The following is a 27,823-nucleotide window of genomic DNA, read 5'->3' as shown; positions in this document are numbered from 1 at the left end:
GAATTAATTCATTTCTGTACAGATATGAGTCACTTAATCATATAACATGGTACATTTATTTCAATTTATTTGAAGAACCTCCGGCACCCTTCACCTGCGGCTATGTTGTTTTCTTCCATGGGCTGTGCTCTCCCAAAGGTCCAATAAATCCACACTTATTATTAATTATAAATTCAATGAATTGTGGTCTTTAACCCCATACGAGGTTTTTGCGTATGTGAATCATTTCACTAAGTCAATGAACAAGTGTTTCTATCTAATGATTAATTTCTCCTGTTTAGCCAATAGTGGTTTTAGCTATACTGTTATGAATTCAAAAAAGGCACTCGCACATCTGAGCTATCTTTTTTGCAGGTGCATGGTAACAGTGAAATAAAATGAGAAAAAAGGAGAAACCCGCACACCGCTCTTGATAGTATCACTGCTCCTTATTAAGCTTTACGTATCGGCAGAGCTTTTGTGAGTTTTTAAATTAGCCACATTTTTTTTAAATCCCAAAAGTTCTGACGAAGGCAGTGAAGCCAAAAAGGTATCTTCAAAAGCGAATTTAAGTAGGACCATCCGGTTGCTCTGCTCAAACCATCGTATTACGCTACTCTCATCACCCTATTGGGGAACCTTCAATACGGCTGGCTATTTGATCCAGGGCGAATGGAGGGAAAATCAGAACTGTTCAGGACTACACGACAAGTCACCGGATAACAGACAACTACGAAGAAGGACAAATGGAGACGAGTTGTTTGAACCATTTCGGACAATCAGGGCCTTACAAGCGTGTCGCAAAAAGGCCCAACCCCCTTTCCAAGGCTGGCCCATTTACCGAGAGATCCCAGGCGAACTCAGGCATTTCACGTCAATACATTCATGATTTCTTGCTTAAAGTGGGCGGCGGTTCGTGTGCAAAATATATGGTTATTGTAGGTGAGAGTAGTTTCTGAATGTGGCAATGATAAGTGTCTCTGTCGCTCTCTCCATCTCTTCTTTAACAAGTATCCATGTTGTCATTCCGCTAGGGACCTGTTTTCAGCGTATTATGTCTCCATTTCAGCGTATTACGTCAATAACCGATGCAGTGTGTGTGTTGGTCCTGTGTTCCCATTTAATTAGTTGGTAAATAAATAACTAAACCAATTTGTGTAGTACTGAATCACAAGTAAGGCTAGGTTTTCGCAGATGCATCAAGGTTATGACTGTTCAGAATGGTGATATGATACGAGGTTATGGTTAATAAGTTGAATGTTTATAGATGTGGTAGGTAAAGACCTTCTAGAGTTTAATTTTGGAGATGGTAACTCTTTAAAGAAACGCTCTCATGGTGCCCCAGATCCTAATGAGTTAATTGTTACATGATTAATAAAAAATAAATAAAACAAATGTATTTATTTTTATTATGTATATATATATATATATATATATATATATATATATATATATATATATATATAATTTAAATAATAAATAAAACATTTGTTTTAAACATTTTTTATTTTTTATTAATTTTGTAACAATTAATTGTTACCCCCCCCAAAATTGGGTAACAATTAAATATAGTTAAAAAAAAAAAATCTAATTAACTGTCTTCAGATTAACGTGACACATGCTGAAACAGGAAACGGACTTCCCCAAACTGTTGCCACAAAGTTGGAATCACAGAATCGTCTAGAAGGTCAATGTATGCTGTAGCGTTAAGATTTCCCTTCACTGGAACTAAGGGGCCTAACCCGAACCATGAAAAAACAGCCCCAGACCATTATTCCTACTCCACCAAACTTTACAGTTGGCAGTATTCATTGGTGCATTAGCCAAACCCAGATTCGTGCTGAGAACATGTTTCCACTGCTCCAGAGTCCAATGGCGGCAAGCTTTATACTACTCCAGCTGTCGCTTGGCATTGCGCATGGTGATCTTAAACTTGTGTGCGGCTGCTCGTTCTTGTGCTGATGTTGCTTCCAGAGGCAGTTTGGAACTCGGTAATAAATGTTGGAACCGAGACTAGTCAAAGTCCAGACCTAAACATGATTGAGATGTTATGGCAGGGACAAAAATTAGCAGGTCATGCTTGAAAACCCATAAATGTTGCTGAGTTAAAGCAGTTGTGTATGGAAGAGTGGGCCAAAAGTCCTCCGCAGTGACGTTAGAGACTGACCAACAACTACAGGAAGTGTTTGGTTGCAGTTAAAAAGGTGGCACAACAAGTTATTTATTGACTGTAATAATAAAATACTTTCTCATACAGGGGCATTGGGTTTTTGCACAACTTTGCTTATTAGATACTTATTTCATGTAAGATATTTTTGTGTTATTTGTTCACTCAGGTTCCTTTTATCTAATATTAGGTTTTGGTTGAAGATCTGATAACTTTCAGTGTAACAAAAAATAAATGCAAAAACTAATTCAATCAGAACAGGGGCAAATACTTTGTCATGACCCTGTATCTCCTACTACGCTATAGCATTTTAGCATAAGTATTTGATGATAATGATGGGGACCTGTTCGCCGTAGTTTGTTTATAACGGCACTGTGATTTACATTAAAAACACTTCTTTGGTTTGGGATTTTTTAAATAACATTAACAATACCAATTTCGTTTAAACATTTTTATGTTCACACCCCTAATGCATGCATGTACAGTGCCTTCGGAAAGTATTCAGACCCCTTGACTTTTTCCACATTATGTTACAGCCTTATTCTAAAATGAATTAAATAAAACAAATTCCTCAGCAATCTATACACAATACCCCATAATGACAAAGCGACATTTTAGCAAATGTATTAAAAAGAACAAATAGAAATACCTTATTTACATAAGTATTCAAACACTTTGCTATGGGACTCGAAATTGAGCTCCGGTGCATCCTGTTTCAATCGATTATCATTGAGATGTTTCTACAACTTCATTGGAGTCCACCTGTGGTAAATTCAAATGATTGGACATGATTTGGGAAGGCACACACCTATCTATATATAAAGTTCCACAGTTGACAGTGCATGTCAGAGCATAAACTATGAGGTTGAAGGAATTCCAAGACAGGATTGTGTCGAGGCAGAGATCTGGGGAAGGGTAACAAAACATGTCCGCAGCATTGAAGGTCCCCAAGAACACAGTGGCCTCCATCATTCTGAAATGGAAGTAGTTTGGAAACACCAAGACTCTTCCTTGAGCCCGGCCAAACTGAGCAATCGGGGGAGAAGGATTTGGTCAGGGAGGTGACCAAGAACCCGATGGTCACTCCGACAGAGCTCCAGAGTTACTCTGTGGAGATGGGAGAACCTTCCAGAAGGACAACAATCTCTGCAGCACTCCACCAATCAGGCCTTTATGGTAGTGGCCAGACAGAACCACTCCTAAGGAAAAGGCACATGACAGCCTGCTTGGAGTTTGCCAAAATGCACCTAAAGACTCTCAGGTCTGATGAAACCAAGATTGAATTATTTGGCCTGAATGCCAAGCATCACATCTGGAGGAAACCTGGCACCATCCCTACGGTGAAGCATGACGGTGGCAGCATCATGTTGTGGGGATATTTTTCAGCGGCAGGGACTGGGAGACTAGTCAAGATCGAGGCAAAGATGAACGGAGCAAAATACAGTGAGCTTCTTGATGAAAACCTGCTCCAGAGCACTCAGGACCTCAGACTGGGGCAAAGGTTCACCTTTCAAAAGGACAACGACCCTAAGCACACAGCCAAGACAACGCAGGAGTGCTTTCGGGACAAGTCTCAATGTCCTTTAGTGGCCCAGCCAGAGCCCGGACATGAACCCGATCTAACAACTCTGGAGACCGGAAAATAGCTGTACAGCAACACTCCCCATACAACCTGACAGAGCTTGAGAGGATCTGCAGAGAAGAATGGGACAAAGTCCTCAAATACAGGTGTCTCAAGCTTGTAGCATCATACCCAAGAAGTTGATGCTGTAATCGCTGGCAAAGGTGCTACAACAAAGTACTGAGTAAAGGGATACTTATGTAAATGTGATATTTCAGTTTATTTTTTATAAATTAGGAAACATTTCTAAAAACCCGTTTTTCTTTGTTATTATGGGGTATTGTGTGTAGCTTGATTGGGGGGGGGGGGGGGGCGACAATTTAATCAATTTTAGAATAAGGCTGTACCGTAACAAAATGTTGAAAAAGTCAAGGGGTCTGAATACTTTCCGAAGGCACTGTACCTCCTGCTAATCATCTTCAGCATTGGTGTTGAACGTCAGAGTACACATGCTAGATCAGAACCCGTATTCTTTGTATTTTCAGTAAACAAAACTCAGAGCAGGCTTAACTTGCCCGACTGCCATAAAATGTCACAAATTGTTTGTCTTTCACTGAAACAATGGAGAGGAACCAAAAATATCAGTTTTAGGCTACTAGAATTCTTTGCAGTTCAGTTGTTTTCACTTTTTTATTTGATCACCTCCCCAAATGGTGCAATCTCAGAGCAGGCTCAACTTGCACAACTGCTCACTTCACTTGCCCTAGACAATAAGGCAAGCCTTAGCCCTTTACACTCTTACCTGTATATGGGTTGAAAACGGCAGATTTTGGCACTGATAAACACCTAAATTGGAACGCAGTGGCAGTACAGTAACATGCTATACATGATGTCAGAGTTCTGTCTCTTCGCTTCACAGTGCTCTATGGGTTTTGATTGACAGTCGTTGTGAACTTGAGCACCTCACGCGACAACAAGTGACACCCATCGCTCCTGCTAAATTGGGCAACCTTTACAAATGCTTTGTTGTCTGAGTGAGGGAAATGCCGTAAATTAGGAGGACTATGGATTTTGAAGGATGAGACATTGAGGATTATAATAAATACTGCTTTGACTTCACATTTCCATATCATCAAACTCATGTCATATACAGTGTCAACGTTTGTGATCACGATGTTTGATATACAGTTACAAGATGACATGGCGTCATACCCTGGGTTGTTCTGAACAGAAAGAGCCCACGTTTGTCTATTGTGAAGAAAATGTTCAGTGCCACACGCACTTGAATGCACTCATGACTAGGGCTGTTGACCATATTACTGCCATGAGTCATGACTGCAGTAAAAAATGTGTTAGTAGTACCCAACTCGCTAACGATCATCAGGTCCTAATGGCCTGGTATTCAGGACTCCATTGTCCCTCTATCCACTCTGACGTCAACCCAAACGCATTCGAAAATCACAAACATTTATCATCAAAACAGTATGTGCTTTATAAACTCACTGTGATTGATCAAGTTGACGAAAGAAGTTCAACAATAGGTTGAAACTGAGTTTAAAACATGGTCCTTGTGGATGTTGTTTCAAAGTCTAACTCAACGAAATGGACAGCTGCTTTCTAAGGTGATCATTCAAAACACCCATATGCATATTATAGCATATGCAAATGCATAGGCCAATATTTGAGCCCGGAAAAAATCCTGAATTAAAATAATGATTGTGCCGTTATACAATACATAGCCAAACATATATTACACATGGCAGATTTATTTATTTATTTTTTAAATACTGATTTAAGATATCTTTGGTACATAGTTGGTCTAGCCTAAATTAAACTCATTCAGATTTATCCTACAATTATAGTGAATTTGTTTTAGATTTTGAATAGCCTTGTAATTGGACTTTTTGTCCCCCCACAATTACAACTGGCACATTACCTTTAGCCACAGAATATCTCACCACATCTCCTCTACTCTCGCCTTCATTCCTTTCTTCAGCACGCAGAGAGAGGGGCTGTCAAGAGCGTTTATTTTTTAAATTTAAACTAGGCAAGTCATTGAAGAACAAATTGTTATTTACAATGACGGCCTACCGCGGCCAAACCCTAACGACGCTGGGCCAATTGTGCGCCACCCTATGGGACTCCAAATCACGTCCGGTTGTGATACAGCCTGGAATCGAACCAGGATATGTAGTGACGACGCTAGCACTGAGATGCAGTGCCTTAGACCGCTGCACCACTCGGGAGCTTAATGAAATATGTTTAGTTGTGAATACATGTTATGATCGTTGTTCCCGAACAGATTTCACTTGGCTTCCCAAATTAAGCACTGGGTAGCTGCAGGAACAGGGTTGGAGAGCCCATGGCACACAGAGTTTGGGTGTAATATCACCTGTGGCGCAGCGAAATTACCGGAGTAGCCTACCCAACATGAGCGAAAAACGTACCGGCGGGAACGTGGTCTCTATTCATTCCCGTGCATATGGACTACATGTCCTTTTTTGTCTTAACCGTTTGATAACGGGCCACATTAAATCAAAACTAATTTTACATATTAGTAAAAACAAGATTAAATTGAGAAGTCTGCTGGATGAAAATATGATCACTTGATGAGAGAACAGCGTGTGCAGCCTGAGGGCAAGGAACAGAGCTCAAGCTTTTTTTTTTTTTTTTGACTTTTAAATCATCAATAGCCTATACTATAGGATGCATCATGCAGCTCATATATATATTTTTTTATTTCTAAGGCATTCTAATGTGTCTATCATTCACTGAAGTTGCCAAATAACTAAATCTAGCATATAGAACCGGTTTCAAATTATCACTTTATATGCGTGCACTCTCGCTCCAGAATGGAAAATTATCCATTTCACTCAGTTCAATTATTTTGTTCTTACTACAAAATCGTATAATATAAAATAATGGCACAGGACTTAAGAATATCTTGTCTGCTAAATGAACAAGCCTACAGCCTATGGCATGGTGCATAACCAGATTACAGTAGACCAAATCATTCTGTTCCTCTGAAATACATTTTCATATCATACTGTTTCTTGAGACCTGCCTAAAATAAAGAATGAATTTATTGGGATGGTGTATATTCAATTGATTTACTAGAATTTTTAAATGTAGATGTTCCAAAGGTGCTCATCAGAGGCTTGTATGCAGCTTGTATGAGTGATGCTAACCATATTCATATTAACTAACATTCAATTACCATTAGACCGGCAGTCTTTTGCATGACAATAACCGGCTGACAAAATGTAATGAACGACGCAACCCTACTCATGACTCCTTTCTACGCGCACCAAAATGATGACTGACAATAGTAGATACTGCTCATAGGAGAGAGGGTAGAGCTTACCACTGGTTCAGGTTTGGTCGTTTTACTGGGCTCCTCTGGATGTGGTCGGTGTTTTGACCCCTCTGACACTCTGGCCTAAAAACACACACACGGATCTCATAGAAACACGTACTGCTACTGTTACATTAAGGATTTAAAAATGGGACAAAGCCATGGAATGACTGACATGCTCTACCTTTTTGTCGCCTTTCTCTGGCACTTTGGTCTTCTCCTCCCCCTGTTTGTGTCTGGTCTCTCTCGCCTTCTCCCTTTCTCCCTTGTCTCGCCGTTTATCCCTGTCTCCATCTTCCTCCCTATAACGGTCTCTCGCTCTGTGTGTCTCCTTGTCTTTGCTCTTCTCGCCGTCTCGGTCCTTCTCCCTCTCCTTGTCTCGTTCCCTGTCTTTCTCTCTTCTCTTGTCTTTGTCCCTCTCTCGGTCCCGGCTCTTGTCCTTGTCGCGGTCTTTGGTCCGGTCTCGTTCGCGGGCCTTCTCTGACCTCTCTCCCTCGCGGTGGGGCTCCTTCTCCTTGTTGCCCCGCCTGTCCTCCTGCTCTTTGGGCTGGTCCAGGTCCTTCTGCTCCCGGCCTCCACCGACGCTGTGCTCTCGTATCTCCTTCCTCTCCTGGGGAGACACACGCATTTGCATTATGTCACTATCCCCGCCAGCCTCAACACATTATGGTAAAAATAACAGTCACAGCAGTATGGCCCCTGTATGACTAGTCTAGAGGCAGTTAGAGGTTAAAGTTGAAAATAGAAACCGGTTTTTGAATGACAAAAACTAGTGGTGACAGATATCCATGTCTGGCATTCTCATCCATAGAATTATAATGGTCTGAGGGGATAAGTCTTGTCCACTCGATGAGTCCTAGGTGTCTGGTTTCACCTCTCGGTCTCTGTGGAACTCTCGTCCCTCCCGGTTCTCCTTGTCCTGGGAACGGGAGGTGCTGGCCTTCCCTTTGGGGTCCAGCTTGTCCCCCGCCAGCACCCGCTTCACTGCCTCCTCACTGGACAGCTGGGAACGACATGACACAGGGGACAGTCATGATCGTTAACTCACATTCTACCATACTGTGTACATTTTCATGAAGTTTATTGGGATTTTCATTTTCTTTCTAGGTGATGTATTGTAAGGGGAGTGCAGATTACTAGCACACATCAATCTTTGTCCAGAATAACCTGCACACCTGTCTGGCAATAATGAATTGAATAAATGTTTTAAAGACATATGTAGCATACATATCTAGTTGCCTCAGCCATTCAAGTACAACAATACATAAATTATTGAGGATTAAAAACACAGTCTACAGACTTATTTCCATTGTGGTCCTTGTTACAATCAATGCTGTGTATGCTAGCTACTCGATTAATCTACATGTGTATGAACAGTCTGCTACAATGAAACCTCAGGGAGACATGGCAGAGTTCCTCTGAGCTCGAAGCCCTTTATTTACACTGGCTGTCTCCAGGGTCCAATTAAAATGTACTAGACTGATCCTCTTCAGACCCAGGAGCTCCTGTAGTGTGCGTAAACATGCATGACCTTTGTCTGGATTACTCTGTTTTAATGTTGATGTGTGACATTTCTTTTCCAGTGTGCATGTACTCCCGAAAAGACCATTCAAAGTATTTGCAGCAAGAATTAGCCCATCTTGTGTTCTTTACAATGTCTGGGAGAAGTGCCCTCTCCTGTCTATGTAAAATGTATTTGGGGCAATGTTACAGTATGCTGCTTAGGCCGTTTTGTGGACCGTGTGTGTGTTCGTCTGTTCGTGTGTGTGTGTTCGTGTACATGAACATGGATCATTCCAAGCAGACAGACCTTGTTGAGGCAGCACTTGGCTATAGCCTGCAGCAGCTCATTGGTCTTCTCGGGCTCGTGGCCGGCTACGATGCGTGCCGGCTTGGCCGACAGGGGCTCGCCGCTCACCAGCATTACCACATCCATGGCCTTCTGCAGGAACGCCATCTTAGCATCCTTATCCTGCAGGATAAAGAGAGGAAGAAAGGGATTGAAAGAAGGACTGAGAACAACTACTTTAAGACCATCATCCAACAGGAATGTTTTTTTCCCCCTCTGAGGTTAGCATAACAAAACCGCTGAGTAGGCCTGGCACAATTACCGTATAAACGACTATTATGGATGAAGACAGTCATGAAAATAAAAACGGCAGAACCGTTTAAGAAAACTTTTTTTAATAGAACGGGCTTGGAACCGCTAACCCTAGCAATTTGACTGGTAAACTAATGGGTTCACTCGCAATGGCTGCCTGATATTGTGACGCAATCATTTCCGTGGTAATGTAGAATGTTCAATCAAATGATGGTAGCCCTTTACACTCCTACCCGTATACGGGTTGGAAATGCAGTGGCTGTACAGTTACATGCTATACATGACGTCAGAGCTCAGCGTCTCCGCTTCACAGCTCTGTATGGGTTTTGACTGACAGACGTTCTGAATTTGAAGAAGCTTCCCGAATCCCTCGCGCTACCCGAATCCCTCGCGCTACCCGAATCCCTCACGCTACCTGGGCAACTTTAGCACATTTTCTGTTTTCTGTGTGAGGGGAAATGCTGTAAATTACAAGGACTCAATATATTTTGAACGAGGAGACGTTGAGGGTTGTAATAAATACCGCTTTGATGTCATACAAGCAAGCCAAACACCTGCGAGTCCAAATGGGCACTTCACAGCTCGATATCATAAAACTGTTGTAATACTTTATACAGTGTCAAAGTTTATGATCACTATGCTTGATGCAGAGTTAGTTACAAGATAACCTGGCGTCATACCCTGGGTTGTCCTGAACAGAATGAGCCCGTTTGTTGTACTGTGAAAGAAAATTTGCAGCGGACCACACATCTAAATGCACTCATGACTCCATTCTATACACAAACCAAAACTACAAATCGGCTTCTCTGAATTGCCTTGTGAAAGCCTAGCACTAAGACCATACTTTATAATTTAGCTAGTTATGTTGGGAATAGAACAAGCTTTCAAATTATGCCCGTTTTTTGGGGATTGCATCAACAACAAGAGTAATTGGGTAAAGGTGGGTATACAGGGCTCTGTTCCAAACAACAACAAAAAACTAAAAGTGTGCTTGATCTAGTTCCTCAAAAAGGTATAGGTAGGAGAGCATTTTTTTTTTTAATCACCTTATAGTTGAAGACTCTTCTTTGAGTCATAAAAGTGCATTGAAATGACTTAGGAACTGTGCATACTTTGGAGAGGAATGTGGAAACACCACTTACACCCATCACTCAAACCCGTGTCAATCTTTTGTCTTATGTTGCACCTACCCCACATTTTCCAAGAACATTCTTATTATGCTAGTGAAATACAGATTTCGTTTTCAACAAATGCGGCAAAAAGTACTAAATGTAAATTGCACATAAAATCAACAGAGTAATGTTTGGATTTAGTCTTGTGAACTGTCCTCAGCTTTAGTGTAATAATTTCCCCATAATCTCCAAAATGATCCCTTTTAATTGCTACCATGGTTAAGCATATGCTTTCCATATTTCTTCTGTAAGAAATATTTCATTTTAGCCCTATCCATGTAGGGCAATTCCCACGAGTGTAAGGGGTTAACTGATGTAGCTCATGCAATGGAATGTATTTTTTTGTAATGTCAGTTTCGTTGCGGGAAAATAAATAAATAAAAACAGAACATGGGTATGCTTCCTGCTTTGGGTACACTTGCCAGTCCTCCCATTATGCCATCCTTGACTTGAATATGGGGACGCCCGTTCTATTCATTCTATTCCCATGGCAGCAAAGGTTTTGCCATTCAAATTGTTATTATGATTATAGTTAGGAAAGAAAAGTTGGCACTGCTCTCGGATCGGCTTTCTCAATTCAAATCTTTCCTTAACATTATAATTATTTCATAACACTGATGACGGATCAGATCCTAGAGAGAAAGCATTCTAATGCTTACCCAATAAAAATGCAATAAAATCACAGATTTGGCACATCATTGCGCACGTCAGGCTACACATCATGAAATATATTGAGACAAATTCCAGACAATAGCCTATAAATGAGCAAATAGAACTCAATTGATTGAACATGCAATGTATTTCAATACGGTTTAAATTTTAATGTACCGGTAGCCATCCTGGTTTTCAGTTGAAGCATTTTTCTTGTATATGTCACTTGTTTGCATCACCTGCAAAGACATTGGCAACTTTGTATTTCTAGGCAACTTTGTGCTGAAGTTATCGGCGGTCAGAGAGAGATGGATAAACCGCATGTTCATTTGTTTAGCGGAGATCTTGTGTGTATAAAGTGCTTCTGACGACACACGTTGGTGTTCTACGGGAGATCTGAGGCAGGCGTTAGATTACGAGCGTCCTGGTCCTGGCCAATTACCGGGATTAAAAATTCCATGACCGCAACAGCCCTACTGCTGAGACTTGGTTCTTGACATAATTTCTCTCAAGTGCGCCCTCCATTGATATCATTGTACACAAGACGACTGGAGAGTTCATGCAGACGTGTGTGTGTGAGAAACCGAACGATACGAAGTACCCCTTTTCACCACGTGCTCGAGGGAAATCTTAACCTTTTCTAGTTACACACCGACGCACAATGGAACTAAGGGTGTTACACTGTACAGACAGCCCATTCCAAAACGGTGTCCTCGTCTGTGATCTGTTCCCAGAAAGGCACAGTTGAGACGCCAACCTAAGCTCCATGCCAACAGTGTAACATTACGCTGGCCACTAAAGTAACCTGGGCTTAGTGATAACTGATATTAAGCAGGGTGCTCTGTTATCACCGTCCAGCCCCCGAGCTCTCCAGAACCTGGATGTCAGAACACAGCTGACATTTAAAGGCCCGAGAGAAAGAGCAGTGGACGAGCCAGAGCCAAGAGTGTCTCTTTCATAGAATTAGGAATAAGAATACTAGAACGGACATGAACATTCTTAAGACGAATAAAAGGTCAGCCATTTTGGTCAGGGAGTTGGTCAACCATGGTTTGCCAGTGCAGTGATAGTGTAAAATTATGAATTTGAAGAATTTATCTGCCCTGTACGTTTGTTAGCTAGCTAACCAGAAAGTTTTATTTCCGTAAATGTTTCTAAATAACTGCCAATACGCCAACATTTCATTCAAACAATGCAGTTAATCCACAGCCATACACTGGCTGAAATCAGTTGACGATAGGACTTAGACAAGCTGTAAATGCAACTATTTCTTTTTAAATATAATAGCACTCACAGCTTTCCAAAATAATTTAGCTGCTGTTCGCTTAGCTGACACGTACTACAACAATATTACATTTCTCCATTGTGCTCACCAGAGATGTGGTACATTGCAAACAAGTCTAGTTGTTAGGTCGCTAACTTGTGTTTAGTTTTTTTGTCAGCGCAACCGTTTAAAAAAAAAAAGACTGGTTTATGGAATGAGTTTGGCTGTGGATCTGTTTCATGTGAGGCTTGGATGATGAATTTATCTTTTACAATAAAAGGTGAAATTGAGAAATACAGTTGAGAAGACCTTTATTTCCCATCAGTACAAAACATTGTTTAGATGTTTTTCAGACAACAATGTTGTTTAGATGCGTTTGTTGCATCATACGTCATGTTTACTGTTCAAATCACGTATTTGGTATGCTGCAGGACCACTCAACCACACACATACGTGATCGTACATGTTAAAGGGTTTTAATTGTCTTTGCCAGCTCAACCCATTACAGGTGGTCTCTCTGAAACTGATGTCAGGTGAGTTTGGGGGACGAGGCCACCCTATTGGTTTACAGTCTCCTGCTCTCTTGTGTGAGAAAATGGGTTGTCTCGCAAACACTCCCCCCGATACTTATCCGAGGTCAGCCAGTGGTCTGATAACACAGCAGTTCGGTGTTACGCCACCACTCTGATAAGGCCCGAGTCACAGCCCACTGGCCACTCTAGGATATATAGCTACACGAGCGTAACCCATGACAGCCCTGTGTCATCATGTCGTGCCATGGCTGGATGTTTTTCACACCCAGGCAGGTTGCTGGAAGTGACACACACACACAGAGAAGGGTGGGCAGAAGCACACTTAAACCCAGTAAGATGATATCTATTCACCCAGTGTTAAAAAGCCCCCAGCTGATTCATTAACAGCTCACAGAGCAATCACTGTATGGGATCGGCCTAAGCGCTAGGCTATGTATCATTTATTTCATAATAACTGCGCAATAGACAATAATAACTCACTAGATCTGTCACATTGGAGTATAACAATTAGGCCAAAGTAACATATTCATAGGCTATTGCAACAATCTGTTCTAGAGTTTCACAAATGGCCTCCAAGTGATCAAATGGAGGAAATGTCTTACCTTCACATTGTCTGACTTCATCTCTGTGTCTACATAGAGTCCCTTCATGAAGCCAGTGGTCCGGATCACCTGTAGGAGAGAGGAAAGAATGCATTGCAGGGATTGACTTAAGGGTTGGTCTATTGTCAGGGGCAAGTGAACTGAGCAGTCAGGCAAGTTGCGCCTGCTCTCAAGTTGCCCCAGGTTATTTTTTTTAAACTCATATCCAAAAACCCTCTTTCTGGTTGGTTCATCTCCATTGTTTAAGTGAAAGATGGCCAATTTATGGCAGTCGGACAAGTGGAGCCTGCTTAGTGGTTGCTCCATTATGATTTTAAAGACAATTCCAGTAGCCTAACACAGAGGCTATTTTTTTCTTTTTCTTTACTGCTACACTCAGAAGTGTCAGTTTTGGTCAACACAGCAGAGCGCTAGCCACTAGGCCTATGTCCTAGTTCAACAAGCAGGAGGCAACTTTAATACAATTAGCTTAACTTAGATTCAGTGGGGGAAAACACTTGGAAAAATCAGTACAATGGAGTCACGCTTGCTAACACACTTAATCAAATATGTATGAGCATATACTGAAAGGTGAAACAAACTGAACTGAAGGAGGAGTTAGAAAGAGACAACAGACTACCTATTGAATGGGGTTAAAGAGTGTACTCAACTCACCTGCTTGTGGGTACAGCACGTGGCCAAAAGCAACTAACTCTGAATTACCTAAGACCTCACACTGGCTCAGAGAGTGGGTTGTGTCCAGGTGATGTAGTTTTGTAAAGGCTGCTCTGCCTGGATAGTCTTTGCTGAGCCTGGTATAGCCTGTGGCACAGACCCAGCCACTAGCAAACCCACTACCAGGGAAGCCTTTTCGGTCATTCCAGGGTTCTCCCCAAAGAATGTAAAACAAATATATATTGAATTTCTTTATTTTATTTATTTACAAACACTGAATTACTCTTGCCCTCAAACCCGAGACTACGGCTTAGGACACGAACAAGTACAACAAGTCCTGCTACAACTTCTGCAGAGCCATCAAAAAAGCAGAAGGACAATGTGACAGACTCAGAGCTAGAAAATTATATATATATATATATATATATATATATATATATATATATATATATATATATATATATATATATATATATATATATATATATATATATACACACACACACACACACAGTTGAAGTCAGAAGTTTGTAGCAGGACTTGTACTTGCCAAATACATTTAAACTCAGATTTTCCCAATTCCTGACATTTAATCCTAGTTAAAATTCCCTGTCTTAGGTCAGTTAAAATCCCCACTTTATTTTAAGAATGTGAAATGTCAGAATAATAGTGGAGTGATTATTTCCACATTCTTAGTGGGTCAGAAGTTTACATACACTCAATTAGTGTTTGGTAGAATTGTCTTTAACTTGTTTAACTTGGGTCAAACATTTCAGGTAGCCTTCCACAAGCTTCCCACAAAAAGTTGGGTGAATTTTGGCCCATTCATCCTGACAGAGCTGGTGTAACTGAGTCAGGTTTGTAGGCCTCCTTGCTCGCACACGCCTTTTCTTGCTCGCACACGCCTTTTCTGTTCTGCCCACACATTTCCTATAGAATTGAGGTCAGGGCTTTGTGATGGCCACTCCAATACCTTGACTTTGTTGTCCTTAAGCCATTTTGACACAACTTTGGAAGTATGCTCGGGGTCATTGTCCATTTGGAAGATCCATTGCAACCAAGCTTTAACATCCTGACTGATGTCTTGACATGTTGCTTCAATATCTCCACATCATTTTCCTCCCTCATGATGCCACCCATTTTGTGAAGTGCACCAGTCCCTCCTGCAGCAAAGCACCCCCGTCCTTCACGGTTGGGATGGTGTTCTTCGGCTTACAAGCCTCCCCTTTTTCCTCCAAACATAACGATGGCCATTATGGCCAAACAGTTCTATTTTTGATTCATCAGACCAGAGGACATCTCTCCAAAAACTACGATCTTTGTCCTTATGTGCAGTTGCAAGTCCGTAGTCTGGCTTTTTTTATGGCGGTTTTGGAGCAGTGGCTTCTTCCTTCATTTCAACATGCTCATATTATTGTATAACCCATGAACATGTCATGTTGTCATTCCTGTCTTTATGAGTTTGTTTGTTAATCTGAGTCCACCTGTGTCATTTTGATGCCATTTTGGAAAAAGGCTTTGCCATTGACTTATCTCCTGTGAACGTTTGACCCAGAATTCAGACACACAAATTGTAATGTCTCATCAATGGTAAGGCCTACTGACATGAAGCAAAGTGCACTATGCTTCTGACTGTATGGTGTATCATTTGGTATGTTAATCTCTAAAAGTTGTGTTTATTTGACCCCTCTAGCACCATACCTTAAGGAAAGGAAGTTCTATTCCAAACATTCCAAATCGACTGTCACCTAGAATGGAAGTTTAGGCCTCATTTCATAACACCCTCACAACACTTGTCCTGTGACAAAACGACATAGCAGTTAGATGGCTAAAGTGAGAAAGTGCAGTGGCAGATATCATTTGTATAATGAAGGAAATATTTTCAACTCCTTCATGAGTAAATAGCCAGCTAACATTAGCTAAACCCGCTAGCTAGTTTTTACAGGCGCTAATGTTAGCTAGATATAAAAATCCCCCAAAACCCATATAAACTATGTAGCTAGCTACCTCTAACTGGTAACGTAAATAGCTAACGTTAGCCAGTAAAATAACCGCTCACCTCACTGAATATGTCGTGCAGGTATCGAAACGGGGGTTTGGTGAGCAGTTTTTCAGTAAGCGGCGGTTTCTTTATCACTTTCCCCAAAGTGTCTTGGGTCTTTTTGGCCACTGACGCGTTCATAGCAGCTGTTGGAATGATAATTTCCCCAAAGCTATGGATAAAAATAGGAAAAAGACTGTTTTTCTACCAGCTCTCCTGTCGCTATGTCAATAGCTTCCAATCCCACAATGCATTATTCATCTGAAATGCGCCTGCGCCAAGTGTTCACGGTTGTCAAGCACCGTTGGCTGAGTATAGCAACAACTAACAAGGCAGGAAAATACCAAAAAAAGACCAAAACAATGCAAATGTCATGGAAACGCGTGGGGAAATATGCTGTGGGCGAAAGATCCTGAATCTCCCCATTGCCCCAGAGCAAAATTATACTACGTTTAGGCTATTTGTATATTTGTATTTCACAATGTTGAGGTACAAATCAGATATAATGCTTGTATGGATGTCAACCCCAATAACCTGTATGTTCATGTAATCTTCACCAATCAACTGCATTACAGTTAAAAACGACTTCAATTGACTAAGTACAGCACACAAAATCACACAGTAACTTTTTCACTAAACCTAATCAGTGTTTCATCTAGAAATACCTTTCGTATGAAGTAATTGCCTTTCAAAACGCAATGCTCACAATACTTTTCATATGATTCTCTTCTCATTTGTTTAAATACATTTGACCATCACTTAATTCAACTGTGCTTTATTGGTTAGTGACTTAACCATTTGGTAAACCTATAGATTTTAAACTGGCTTGTCTACTATGGATTTTATGTGTTTGTAAAGTATATACATCTAAATCACTTGTATGATACATGATAACCATACATAATGACTACTCAAATGGGTGTGTGAACACTTGCAATTTCAACATGGAGCAGGATAGACAGCGAGGGAGAGTAAGAAATCAAAGAGCTCGTGGACAAGGGGCCCGTCAGAGAGGTGGGCAATGGGCCCCGTCAAAGAGTTCAAAGAGGTGGGCATGGGCACCGTGAAGTCTGGGCCATCGTCATTGACCATGTGGTAAGCAGAGACCTTAGCATGGCAGAGGCTGCCAGATTAGTTCACCCCAATCTGAACATCATGACAACATTTCTCCAAGAAAACCAGTAAGTCTGCAGGATATGCACCATGCTTTACCATTAGATTTACAGTAAATTACATTTTGTAATGCATATAAATTCACTTTTTATTTTACACTATTCTTACTATTCTTCTTGTTCTACCCTCAGAATCGACAGAAGACCCCATGGTGGTGGCCTTGGCCATGTGCTGACCAACCAGCAGGAGTGTAAAGTGGTGGAAATGGTGAGGGCCAGGAATGACATACGGCTGTCCGAAATAAAGCAGGCCATCAAGGAGAACAATGACACCTTGCCAATGTGGCATCCAACAGCCTAACAACAATCACCTGCTTTTTGAAGAGGCCCCAGGTATCTATGAAACATATTTACCTGGTGCCTTTTGAGAGGAACAACGACCGGATGAAACAACTACGGGCTGAGTATGTTCAGGTACAGCACTATATACTGTATTACTGTTACTATTTGATGCACATGCTACTTCACAATATCATATTGGAACTATACTGCAAAAATAACTAACCAAAATATATTTTTAGAGGGTGACGGTGCTTGATGCTGCTGTGAACCATCACAAGTATATCTTTGTTGATGAAGCGGGCTTCAACCTGGCCAAAACTCGGCAACTGTGGGCGGAACCTCATTGGCCAACGGCGACCGTCCAAGTGCATGGACAATGTGGGGGAAACATCTCCATGTGCTCTGCTATCTCTGAAGATGGTGTGGTAGGACACAGGCCATTACATGGATCCTACAGCGCTGTACACCTCATTGGGTTTCTCAATGAAATTGAGCAGGCCTGTCAAGGTGAAGGGGTCACCTATGTCATTGTGTGGGACAATGTCAGGTTCCACCATGCAGAGGTGGTTCAGGCATGGTTTTGAGCCCATCCCCGATTCGTGACCCTATACCTGACCCCATACTCCCCTTTCCTCAACCATATTGAGGATTTTTTTACAGCATGGCGGTGGAAGGTGTACGATAACCATCCCATGAGCGTGACACCCTCCTTCGGGCCATGGATGAGGCCCGTGACATCATCAATGTAGACCAATGTCAAGCTTTGATTCGCCATGCCAAAAGTTTTTTACCGATTTTTTTGCCAAATGATCAAAACAGGCTTGATGCAAATGCTAAACGTTATGTTTTATTTTCGTTCATTTCATTTGTTTAATTTAATTTCTTACATTTCATTACAAACAGTACACCTATGTTTTTTTTTGCATGAATGGGTTTTGGGGGATGTCTTCACTGATCACATCTTTGATTACACATTGGATAGATATTATGGAATTTATAGATTTTCTGTCAATTTTGTTGGGTTACGTAAGTCTATTGCCTAATGTAAAAAAAGTGTAATCTACTGTAATTTACAGTACTGCAGCATTGTACTTTCAGAACTTTTAAGGGCAATTTGAAACGCGTATCTTGCATTGATTGCTATTGGATTAAATTAACTGGTAGTTAAATGACTAAATTGAAAAGATCCCATTATGTTGTTTCGGTGATTAAACTAATGTTCTCATTACATTTCACAATAAACATATATATTTGAATCAATGGTTGTGTGGTGAGAGATGTTAACAATCCAAATGTGACCAGTTTGGAGTTTTCCACTAAGAGATTTTCAGGATTCTGTTTGAGACACTCAAGGTGTGGGTTGATGGTCACTACACTTGAAGCTGAATGTTATGGATTATTCTCATATCTGTGGATAATGATTGACGCCAGACAGAAGGTTCATGGACCGAGGACACACTGATTATTCACTGTTGTATTTTAGTAATGACATTCTGTGGACACGTGTGATTCTGTAGCAGCTGACAAAGTCACAGACTTTTGTTTTGACTTCCTTACGACCCTATTGGTCTGGTGTTTACAGAACTTTTGGTGCTGTCTGATTAGGATAAAGGGCCTGTCTCCAAGAAGCCAGTTAGACATTGTATCTTCTTCTGTGCTGGGTTGTGTATCCCTGTTGCAAATTGTAATAAATTGGATCGATTTTTGATTGACTTTAGCAACAACTTATCTCCTTTTGTGAAATTCCTATTACAGTGTATTTGTGCGCTACATTTCATGTGCTTTGTTTCGTGTAATGCCAATCCCATACCTGTTTGGTAAGTTCTGTTGTCTATAAAAAGACCGGAGAATCAAAACCAAGTTACTGTCAGCTTGGACATAGGCTCCAGACACTCCTCGTACGCCTGTGCAATAGGTAAGATATTTATATTATTGAAAAACATTCCTCAGTTGAAACCTGTACTATTGTTATGTTCACTTGATGCAGCATTTGAATAATCTGGGTAGCGTATACACCTATCGGTGTCAACATTCAGTAATGTTAAAACCTTCATTTTCCCCTGGCCATTTGGCCAAAGAAGAAGCAGATTGACAACGAAATAAACGGTTTGAAGTTGTGAATAAATTAACATTATCTACGCTAACTCTAAAATACAGTATACCAGTACAGGATTTTGTTTTAGCAATTAAAAACACTCTAGTCTAATATACCCGTGTCATTATCAGGAAAAGGAATACTTTAAGGAAATGGGAAACTTAAACAAGTTTGGTCTGTTTCAGTAGGCATATACAGTAGTACTATTCATTAGGCACTTGTGTAGAAATAGCAAAATAAAAGCCACGTTTTTTTCGACAGGGTCCCTTTTTAATGGTACTTCACTTTTACTTGGTCAAGAGTGATAGACAATATACACAGGTGTTAGATTGTTATGTGCCCATTCACTGTGTCATTTAGGCTTTAAGTATTCTAGCACATACATCATTGTAATTAAACCGGTCAATCCTGTTCTGACACACAGCCTGCAAAGTCTTCATTCATTGCTCCATTGTCAGATCCAAAATCAGGATCCTTGGCATGCAGAAATGATTTTGAGGTCTAGGCATCATTTTGAGGTCTAGGCGAATTCCGAGACAGATAGTCTAACTCATAGTTGAGTATGGTCTTCACCACCCTATCATAAGGAAGGTTTACTTTCATTGTGACTGACTGGTAAAATAAATGTAAACTGGCCAGTGCACCTGAGATTTGGTGCAAGGTTCCGAGATTATTGAGAAGTTGGCTTTTGCATGGGGCATTGTAGTTGAGAATCTGACCACCACTTTTGGTAACGATTTTGATGAGATTTTCTTTTGCATAGGGTCCCATGTAAAAAAAATAAAAGTTTAACAGTTAGACTTGACTGCCTCCTCCTCCCTCTCTCTCTCCACTCTTAGAACTGGTGAACGCCATGTATCGGTGGTCTCTCTTTGCCTTGCTTTTTGTCACCTGCATGGAAGTGTCCATACAGAAGAAAACAAAGAAAGGCCCTCAAACTCTCTCAAGAGGTAAGACTTAACATATCTAACCTCCATTGGACTTTACTACTAAAAACAGCTCCTCATCCCCCTTACATTACCACCAAATTAAATCAATCTGGTCCAATCTGGTCATTTGTAGCTCAGTTGGGTTCCATCCCCTTACCAACCATAAAATGTATGCACGCATGACAGTAAGTCACATTTAGATAAAAGCATCTGCTAAATGGCGTATATATTTTATTATATATTTTTTTTATTTTGCCTCAGGATGGGGGGATGACATTACTTGGGTCCAGACCTATGAGGAAGCCCTGATGACAATGACAGAAAGGTAAGACAAGATATTAGACAAAATACACAACAAGACATATCACATTATAATTGTGTTTTTTGGTTAGTGGCGTACATTTGAAAATTAGAACAATCTTTCAAATGTCTGAGTGAAACATTTTATTATAGCTACACTATATATACAAAAGTATATGGACAACACTTCAAATGAGTGGATTCAGCTATTTCAGCCACACCCGTTGCTGACAGGTGTAAAGAATTAATCAATCAAATGTATTTATAAAGCCCTTTTCACATCAGCCGATGTCACAAAGTGCTATACAGAAACCCAGCCTAAAACCCCAAACAGCAAGCAATGCAGGTGTAGAAGCACGGTGGCTAGGAAAAACTCCCTAGAAAGGCAGGAACCTAGGAAGAAACCTAGAGAGGAACCATGCTCTGAGGGGTTGCCAGTCCTCTACTGGCTGTGCCAGTACATGGGATTATAACAGTACATGGCCAAGATGTTCAAACGTTCATAGATGACCAGCAGGGTCAAATAATAATAATCACAGTGGTTGTAGAGGTCAGCACCTCAGGAGTAAATGTCAGTTGGCTTTTCATAGCCGATCATTCAGAGGTAGAGACAGCAGGTGCGGTAGAGAGAGAGAGAGTCGAAAGCAGCAGTTCCGGGACAAGGTAGCACGTCCGGTGAACAGGTCAGGGTTCCATAGCCGCAGGCAGAACAATTGAAACTGGAGCAGCAGCATGACCAGGGGGACTGGGGACAGCAAGGAGTCATCAGGCCAGGTAGTCCTGAGGCATTAGCCTAGGTCTCAGGTCCTCCGAGAGAAGAGAAAGAAAGATAGAGAGATTTAGAGGGAGCATACTTAAATTCACACAGGACACAGGATAAGACAGGATAAATACTCCAGATATAGCAGACTGACCCTAGCCCCCGGACACATAAACTATTGCAGGATAATTACTGGCAAGTGAGACAGGAGGAGTCGGGAGACACTGTGGCCCCATCCAATGATACCCCCGGACAGGGACAACCAGGCAGGATATAACCCCACCCACTATGCCAAAGCACAGCCCCCACACCACTAGAAGGATATCTTCAACCACCAACTTAATATCCTGAGACAAGGCCGAGTATAGCCCACGAAGATCTCCCCACAGCATGAACCCGAGGGGGGCGCCAACCCGGACAGGAAGATCACGTCAGTGACTCAACCCACTCAAGTGACGCACCCCTCTTAGGGACGGCATGGAAGAGCACCATTAAGCCAGTGACTCAGTCCCCGTAATAGGGTTAGAGGCAGAGAACCCCAGTGGAGAGAGGGGAACCGGCCAAGCAGCGACAGCAAGGGTGCCTTTCCGTTCACCTTCACACTCCTGGGCCAGACTACACTCAACCACAGGACCTACAGTGCCTTGCAAAAGTATTCATCCCCCTTGGCGTTTTTCCAATTTTGTTGCATTACAACCTGTAATTTAAATGGATTTAATTTGTATTTCATGTAACGGACATACACACAATAGTCCAAATTGGTGAAGTGAAATGAAAGTTTCAAAAAATATAAAAAAATAAAAACGGAAAAGTGGTGCGTGCATATGTATTCACCCTCTTTGCTATGAAGCCCCTAAATAAGATAAACCTTCAGAAGTCACATAATTAGTTAAATAAAGTCCACCTGTGTGCAATCTGTGTCACATGATCTGTCACATGATCTCAGTATATATACACCTGTTCCGAAAGAACCCAAAGTCTGCAACACCACTAAACAAGGGGCACCACCAAGTAAGCGGCACCATGAAGACCAAGGAGTTCTCCAAACAGGTCAGGGACAAAACTGTGGAGAAGTACAGATCAGGGTTGGGTTATAAAAAAATATCAGAAACTTTGAACATCCCACAGAGCACCATTAAATACATTATTAAAAAATGGAAAGAATATGGCACCACAATAAACCTGCCAAGAGAGGACCGCCCACCAAAACTCACGGACCAGGCAAGGAGGGCATTAATCAGACAGGCAACAAAGAGACAACCCTGAAGGAGCTGAAAAGCTCCACAGCAGAGATTAGAGTATATGTCCATAGGACAACTTTAAGCCGTACACTCCACCTAGCTGTGCTTTACGGGAATAGTGGCCAGAAAATAGCCATGGGGAAGGCCCTTTCCTGTTTCAACATGACAATGGCCCGGTGCACAAAGTGAGGTCCATACAGAAATGGTTTGTCGAGATCTGTGTGGAAGAACTTGACTGGCCTGCATAGAGCCCTGACCTCAATCCCATTGAACACCTTTGAGATAAATTGGAACGCCGACTGCAAGCCAGGCCTAATCACCCAACATCAGTGCCCGACCTCACAAATGCTCTTGTGGCTGAATGGAAGCAAGTCCCCACAGCAAAGTTCCATCATCTAGTGTAAAGCCTTCCTAGAAGAGTGGAGGCTGTTATAGCAGCAAAGGGGGGACCAACCCCATATTAATGCTCATGATTTTGGAATGAGATGTTCAACAAGCAGGTGTCCACATACTTTTGGTCATATAGTGTATCTGCTTATGTCACAGTCCTATCCTCACAATGATTATGTCACTATGGCCCATTAATTCAATGTCCCCAAAGAAACAAATCAAATTGAAACTGAAATCTTCATATTTACTCAGTGTCTGAATCCCAAATGGCACCCTGTTCCCTACATAGTGCACTACTTTTGACCAGAGTCCTATCAAATGTAGTACACTGAATAGGGACTAGAATACCATTTGGTACTGGCACAATCTATGTGCACTCATATATCCTTAATGACACTCAGGCCTTGGGCTTGGTATATTCCCAGAGACATTATTTACTTCTCTGTAAGCACATCCACCCACTACCTATTCTGCAGTGGAATATGTGCATCTTTTGACTGTGTCCTCGTGTTCCAACAGTAAGAAGCCTCTGATGGTCATTCATCACTTGGAGGATTGTCCTCATAGTCAAGGTGATACTGCTGTACTTTTATACTCACACATTCTTCATCTAACCACAGTGCCCCCCAACCAAGGTCTTTGTTGCCTTGGAACTCAAGTCATTCTGGTCTTTTTGTATCAAGATTTTAATTATATTCTAGACATGATCATTTGTAAGGGCTTAAATGACAAAGGAATTGCAATACATATACAAATTCCACTTTATGAGGATAAAGTGTTGAAGTTGAAGGTGGGGTTCTCATTTAACTGCCATTCTGTCACGGCTCTTTGACAGCTCTGAAGAAGGCGTTTGCTGCTGATAAAGCCATACAGGAACTTGCCCAAGAGGATTTTGTCATGCTCAATTTGATTGTAATTATCTTTTTAATGCTTTTTCAACATGTACTCGTTGGAAGCAATGCAATGATGTGGTTATAACCATATTCCAATCACAGATAAAACATTGAATCATGCATTGAATTATTTCCTTACCTGTAGATACATGTTAGATATTAAATGTTAAGGTGAGATGATAGATGTTGATTATTATAAATGTATATTTTTATGTAATTTGGATATATTTTTCAGCATGAGAATACAGACACCAATCTGGCACCAGATGGCCACTACGTTCCAAGAATTATCTTTGTTGGTGGGTCTCTCTTCTTCTACCATGTCATCTGAGGACATCTCTCAATTGGGAAATGAAACCCCATTCATTCTGAATCCCCAGTGCTTGCCGTGAGATACTTGATGTAACTGTATTCAGTGCCTCATATAACTTTACTTTGAATTAGTAGCCATTAACCAAATAACAATCAGACAACATGCATTTTTGATTCAGGGATCAATGTATGAGTCGCCGTAGTGTTAGAAATTGAGTAGTATGAATAAAGCATTACAATCTAGTTATTCATGCACCCATAATGATGTGTTCTGGTTGAAAGGAACATGTGGCTGCAGGCATTCTCTAACACCCAACCCTGTCTGGAATGTAGAACTTCTTCTTTGAAGCTATGGCGTAGTGCTCCTCCAAAATTGATAACTGTCTCTGTAACCCCCCCCCCCCCCTCTCTTTCATACACACACACCTTTTTTCTACAGATCCATCCATGACTGTGCGTACTGAGCTTGTTGGGAAGTACAGGAGCCACATGTTCGCCTACGAGCCGAGCGACATCCCGTACTGTGAGTGTACCTCTTCTTCTCTTCATCCCTAATGAGGTCCTATGAGATTCAGTTATCCTCCTGTTACGGGCTTAACACACACACACCCACATCCCCCCCAACTTTTGTCCCCCTTTACACAAACTGAACTTACTTATTAATTAGGTTCTACTCTTTCTTCCTTCACCTTATCCCCTAACTATTTGAGACAGAGAGTTGGGAGATGCAACCACAAAATAATGAGAATGCTTCATAGTTCTTAGCTGGAGAAAAGGTGGGCGGGTGAGGGGGTTGGGTTAACACTATGTATATGAAAGTTTTACTGGAAGAGTGTGTCAAGGTTTTCTGACAAAATTGCTGAAGAAGTAGGAAAGAGTGTGATAAGGGCAAATCCAGGCGTCAGTTGCTCAAATTAAAATCTGAAAAGTGAAAGCATGATTATTATTATTAGTCAAGAAATTAAGCAAATTATTACTGTAATTGCTGGAAGTTTAAAATAATGAATTGTTTGGTCTATCTAGACTACTAACAGAATTTGTAAAGCAAGGTTGGGGTCGGGGCCATTTCAATTCAGTCAATTCTTGAATTGCATTCCCATTCTCTTCATGACTTGAAATGGAATTGACCCCTTCCCTGGTGAATAGATTTTTACTCAAGCTTCTTGTCTATTGTGCCCCTTTCTCCACAGTGGCCGAGAACATGAAGAAAGCCAAAAATCTACTGCACACTGAACTGTAACCTCACAGCCTTTTCAACACTGTACCCATAATCTACTGGGCTCTTCCCTGTTCCAGAGGGGTTCACTGAGTCTTGGACAGTCTTATGTTTACACAGAATGTATACAATAGATAAATCAATAAAGATGAATGACAGTGTGCACTGAATTTGTTGATCTTCATTGACCCCAACATCTGATGCTAAAACAGGAAAAAACATGTATTTAACTAAGTTAAACTAACTAAGTTATATGGGCATTCTCTGTGAGGGCTGTTGACATGACTTTGCTATACATTTTTGCAGACTGTAAGAGGATACAATAATATTTAAAAAAATATCAGACTTCTATCTGCTCAGTGCTTAATACATTTATAATGAAGGCATGTATACAAAAAAAACACTGTAGACTCTATTCTGTGTATCTAAGACCCCCTGCACATAGCCCTGCAAACATGGGGTTTGTTAGGTAACATCAAAGATACTCTAAGTCAGGGTTTCTCAAAGTGGGGTCCATCTGTGGCCAGATCTTAAAATATATGGGAGAAACTCCCCAAATATAGGTGTGCTAAGCTTGTAGCATAATACCCCAAAAGACTAGAGGCTGTAGTCCCTGCCAAAGGTGCTTCAACAATGTACTGAGTGAAGGGTCTGAATACCTATGTAAATTTACTATTTCAGTTGTTTTTTAAAAATATACATTTGCAAACATTTCTAAACATGTGTTTTTGCTTTGTCATTATGGGGTATGTTGTGTGTTGATTGGATGAGGAATAAAAAAAATAAATCAATTTTAGAATAAGGCTGTAACGCAACAAAATGTGAAAAAAGTCAAGGGGTCTGAAACAAACTCTTCTGAAACTTGTCAGTCTATATTTGTTCTGAGAAATGAAGGCTATTCCATGCGAGAAATTGCCAAGAAACTGAATATCTCATGCAACTCTGTGTACTACTCCCTTCACAGAACAGCGCAAACTGGCTCTAACCAGAATAGAAAGAGGAGTGGGAGGCCCCGGTGCACAACTGAGCAAGAGGAAGGGTACATTAGAGTGTCTAGTTTGAGAAACAGACACCTCACAAGTCCTCAACTGGCAGCTTCATTAAATAGTACCCGCAAAACGCCAGTCTCAACGTCAACAGTGAAGAGGCGACTCCGGGATGCTGGCCTTCTAGGAAGAGTTGCAAAGGAAAAGCCATGTCTCAGACTGGCCAATAAAAAAAAAAGATTAAGATGGGCAAAAGAACACATACACTGGACAGAAGAACTCTGCATAGACGGCCAGCATCCCGGAGTCGCCGCTTCACTGTTGACATTGAGACTGGTGTTTTGCGGGTACTATTTAATGAAGCTGCCAGTTGAGGACTTGAGGATTTCTGACCAATTTGATGGTATTTTAATGGACAAAAAATGTGCTTTTCCATAAAAAACAAGGACATTTGTAAGTGACCACAAACTTTTGGACGGTAGTGTATACAGTACCAATCAAAAGTTTGGACACACCTACTCATTCCCAGATTTTACTTTATTTTTTACTATTTTCTACATTGTTGAATAATAGAGAAGACATCAAAACTATGAAATAACACAAATGGCATCATGTAGTCACCAAAAAAGTGTTAAACAAATCCAAATATATTGTCACGTTCCTGACCGGTTTTCTGTTATTTTGTATGTGTTAGTCGGTCAGGGCGTGAGTTTGGGTGGGCAGTCTATGTTATGTGTTTCTATGTTGGTAAAGGGTGACCTGATATGGTTCTCAATTAGAGGCAGGTGGTTTTCATTTCCTCTGATTGAGAGCCATATTAAGGTAGGTGTTTTCACATTGATTGTTGTGGGTGGTTGTCTCCTGTGTCTGTCGCGCCACACGGGACTGTCTCAGTTTGTTTGTACGTTCGTTCTTTTGTGTAGTCATTTTCCTGTTCGTGAGTTCTTCGTTGTATGTAAGTTCGCATGTCCAGGTCTGTCTACGTCGTTTGTTATTTTGTTAGTTATTCAAGTATAGTTCGTTTTTGTCTTGTTCAATAAATTCATTATGTCCTATAACACCGCTGCATTTTGGTCGAATCCCTGCTCCTCCTCTTCGGATGAAGAGGAGGAGGAATTCCATTACATATATTTTCTATTTGAGATTCTTCAAAGTAGCAACCCTTTG

The 27,823-nt window shown here is 41.1% G+C and overlaps 2 protein-coding genes across 3 annotated transcripts in view; one reads left to right on the top strand and one right to left on the bottom strand.

Moving 5' to 3' along the window:
* The window catches only part of LOC129816396 (TRAF3-interacting protein 1-like), a 42,936-nt gene extending 26,607 nt beyond the window's left edge, over positions 1-16,329 (bottom strand). For both annotated transcript variants that reach the window (XM_055870834.1, XM_055870835.1), the window contains exons 1-6: positions 16,099-16,329; positions 13,386-13,454; positions 8,873-9,034; positions 7,937-8,065; positions 7,247-7,672; positions 7,072-7,146 (exon numbers count right to left, since the gene is read on the bottom strand). In XM_055870834.1, coding sequence (XP_055726809.1) covers positions 7,072-7,146; positions 7,247-7,672; positions 7,937-8,065; positions 8,873-9,034; positions 13,386-13,454; positions 16,099-16,221 — 984 coding nt within the window. In that variant the 5' untranslated portion in view covers positions 16,222-16,329. The remainder of the gene's footprint in view (positions 1-7,071; positions 7,147-7,246; positions 7,673-7,936; positions 8,066-8,872; positions 9,035-13,385; positions 13,455-16,098) is intronic.
* Positions 16,330-19,411: 3,082 nt separating this feature from the next.
* On the top strand, positions 19,412-25,840 carry agr1 (anterior gradient 1). The gene is made up of 8 exons (XM_055871990.1): positions 19,412-19,449; positions 20,469-20,579; positions 20,820-20,883; positions 23,769-23,821; positions 24,085-24,161; positions 24,378-24,441; positions 24,894-24,977; positions 25,645-25,840. The coding sequence occupies exons 2-8, from the start codon at positions 20,483-20,485 to the stop codon at positions 25,692-25,694; spliced, it is 489 nt and encodes a 162-aa protein (XP_055727965.1). The 5' UTR covers positions 19,412-19,449; positions 20,469-20,482; the 3' UTR covers positions 25,695-25,840.
* The last annotated feature ends 1,983 nt before the right edge of the window (positions 25,841-27,823 follow it).

Source organism: Salvelinus fontinalis, chromosome 19, assembly GCF_029448725.1.
Source record: "Salvelinus fontinalis isolate EN_2023a chromosome 19, ASM2944872v1, whole genome shotgun sequence".
NCBI classification, from domain to species: domain Eukaryota; kingdom Metazoa; phylum Chordata; class Actinopteri; order Salmoniformes; family Salmonidae; genus Salvelinus; species Salvelinus fontinalis.
This window is presented reverse-complemented; position numbering and strand designations above follow the sequence as displayed.

What these genes read in the sequence shown, in the direction of transcription:
- agr1 (XM_055871990.1), top strand. Translation starts at nt 20,483, where the DNA reads ATGTATCGGTGGTCTCTCTTTGCCTTGCTTTTTGTCACCTGCATGGAA. An exon ending in GGATTGTCCTCATAGTCAAG is followed by an intron (nt 23,822 to 24,084) that starts GTGATACTGCTG and finishes GCTCTTTGACAG; the next exon opens with CTCTGAAGAAGGCGTTTGCT. An exon ending in GCCGAGCGACATCCCGTACT is followed by an intron (nt 24,978 to 25,644) that starts GTGAGTGTACCT and finishes CTTTCTCCACAG; the next exon opens with TGGCCGAGAACATGAAGAAA.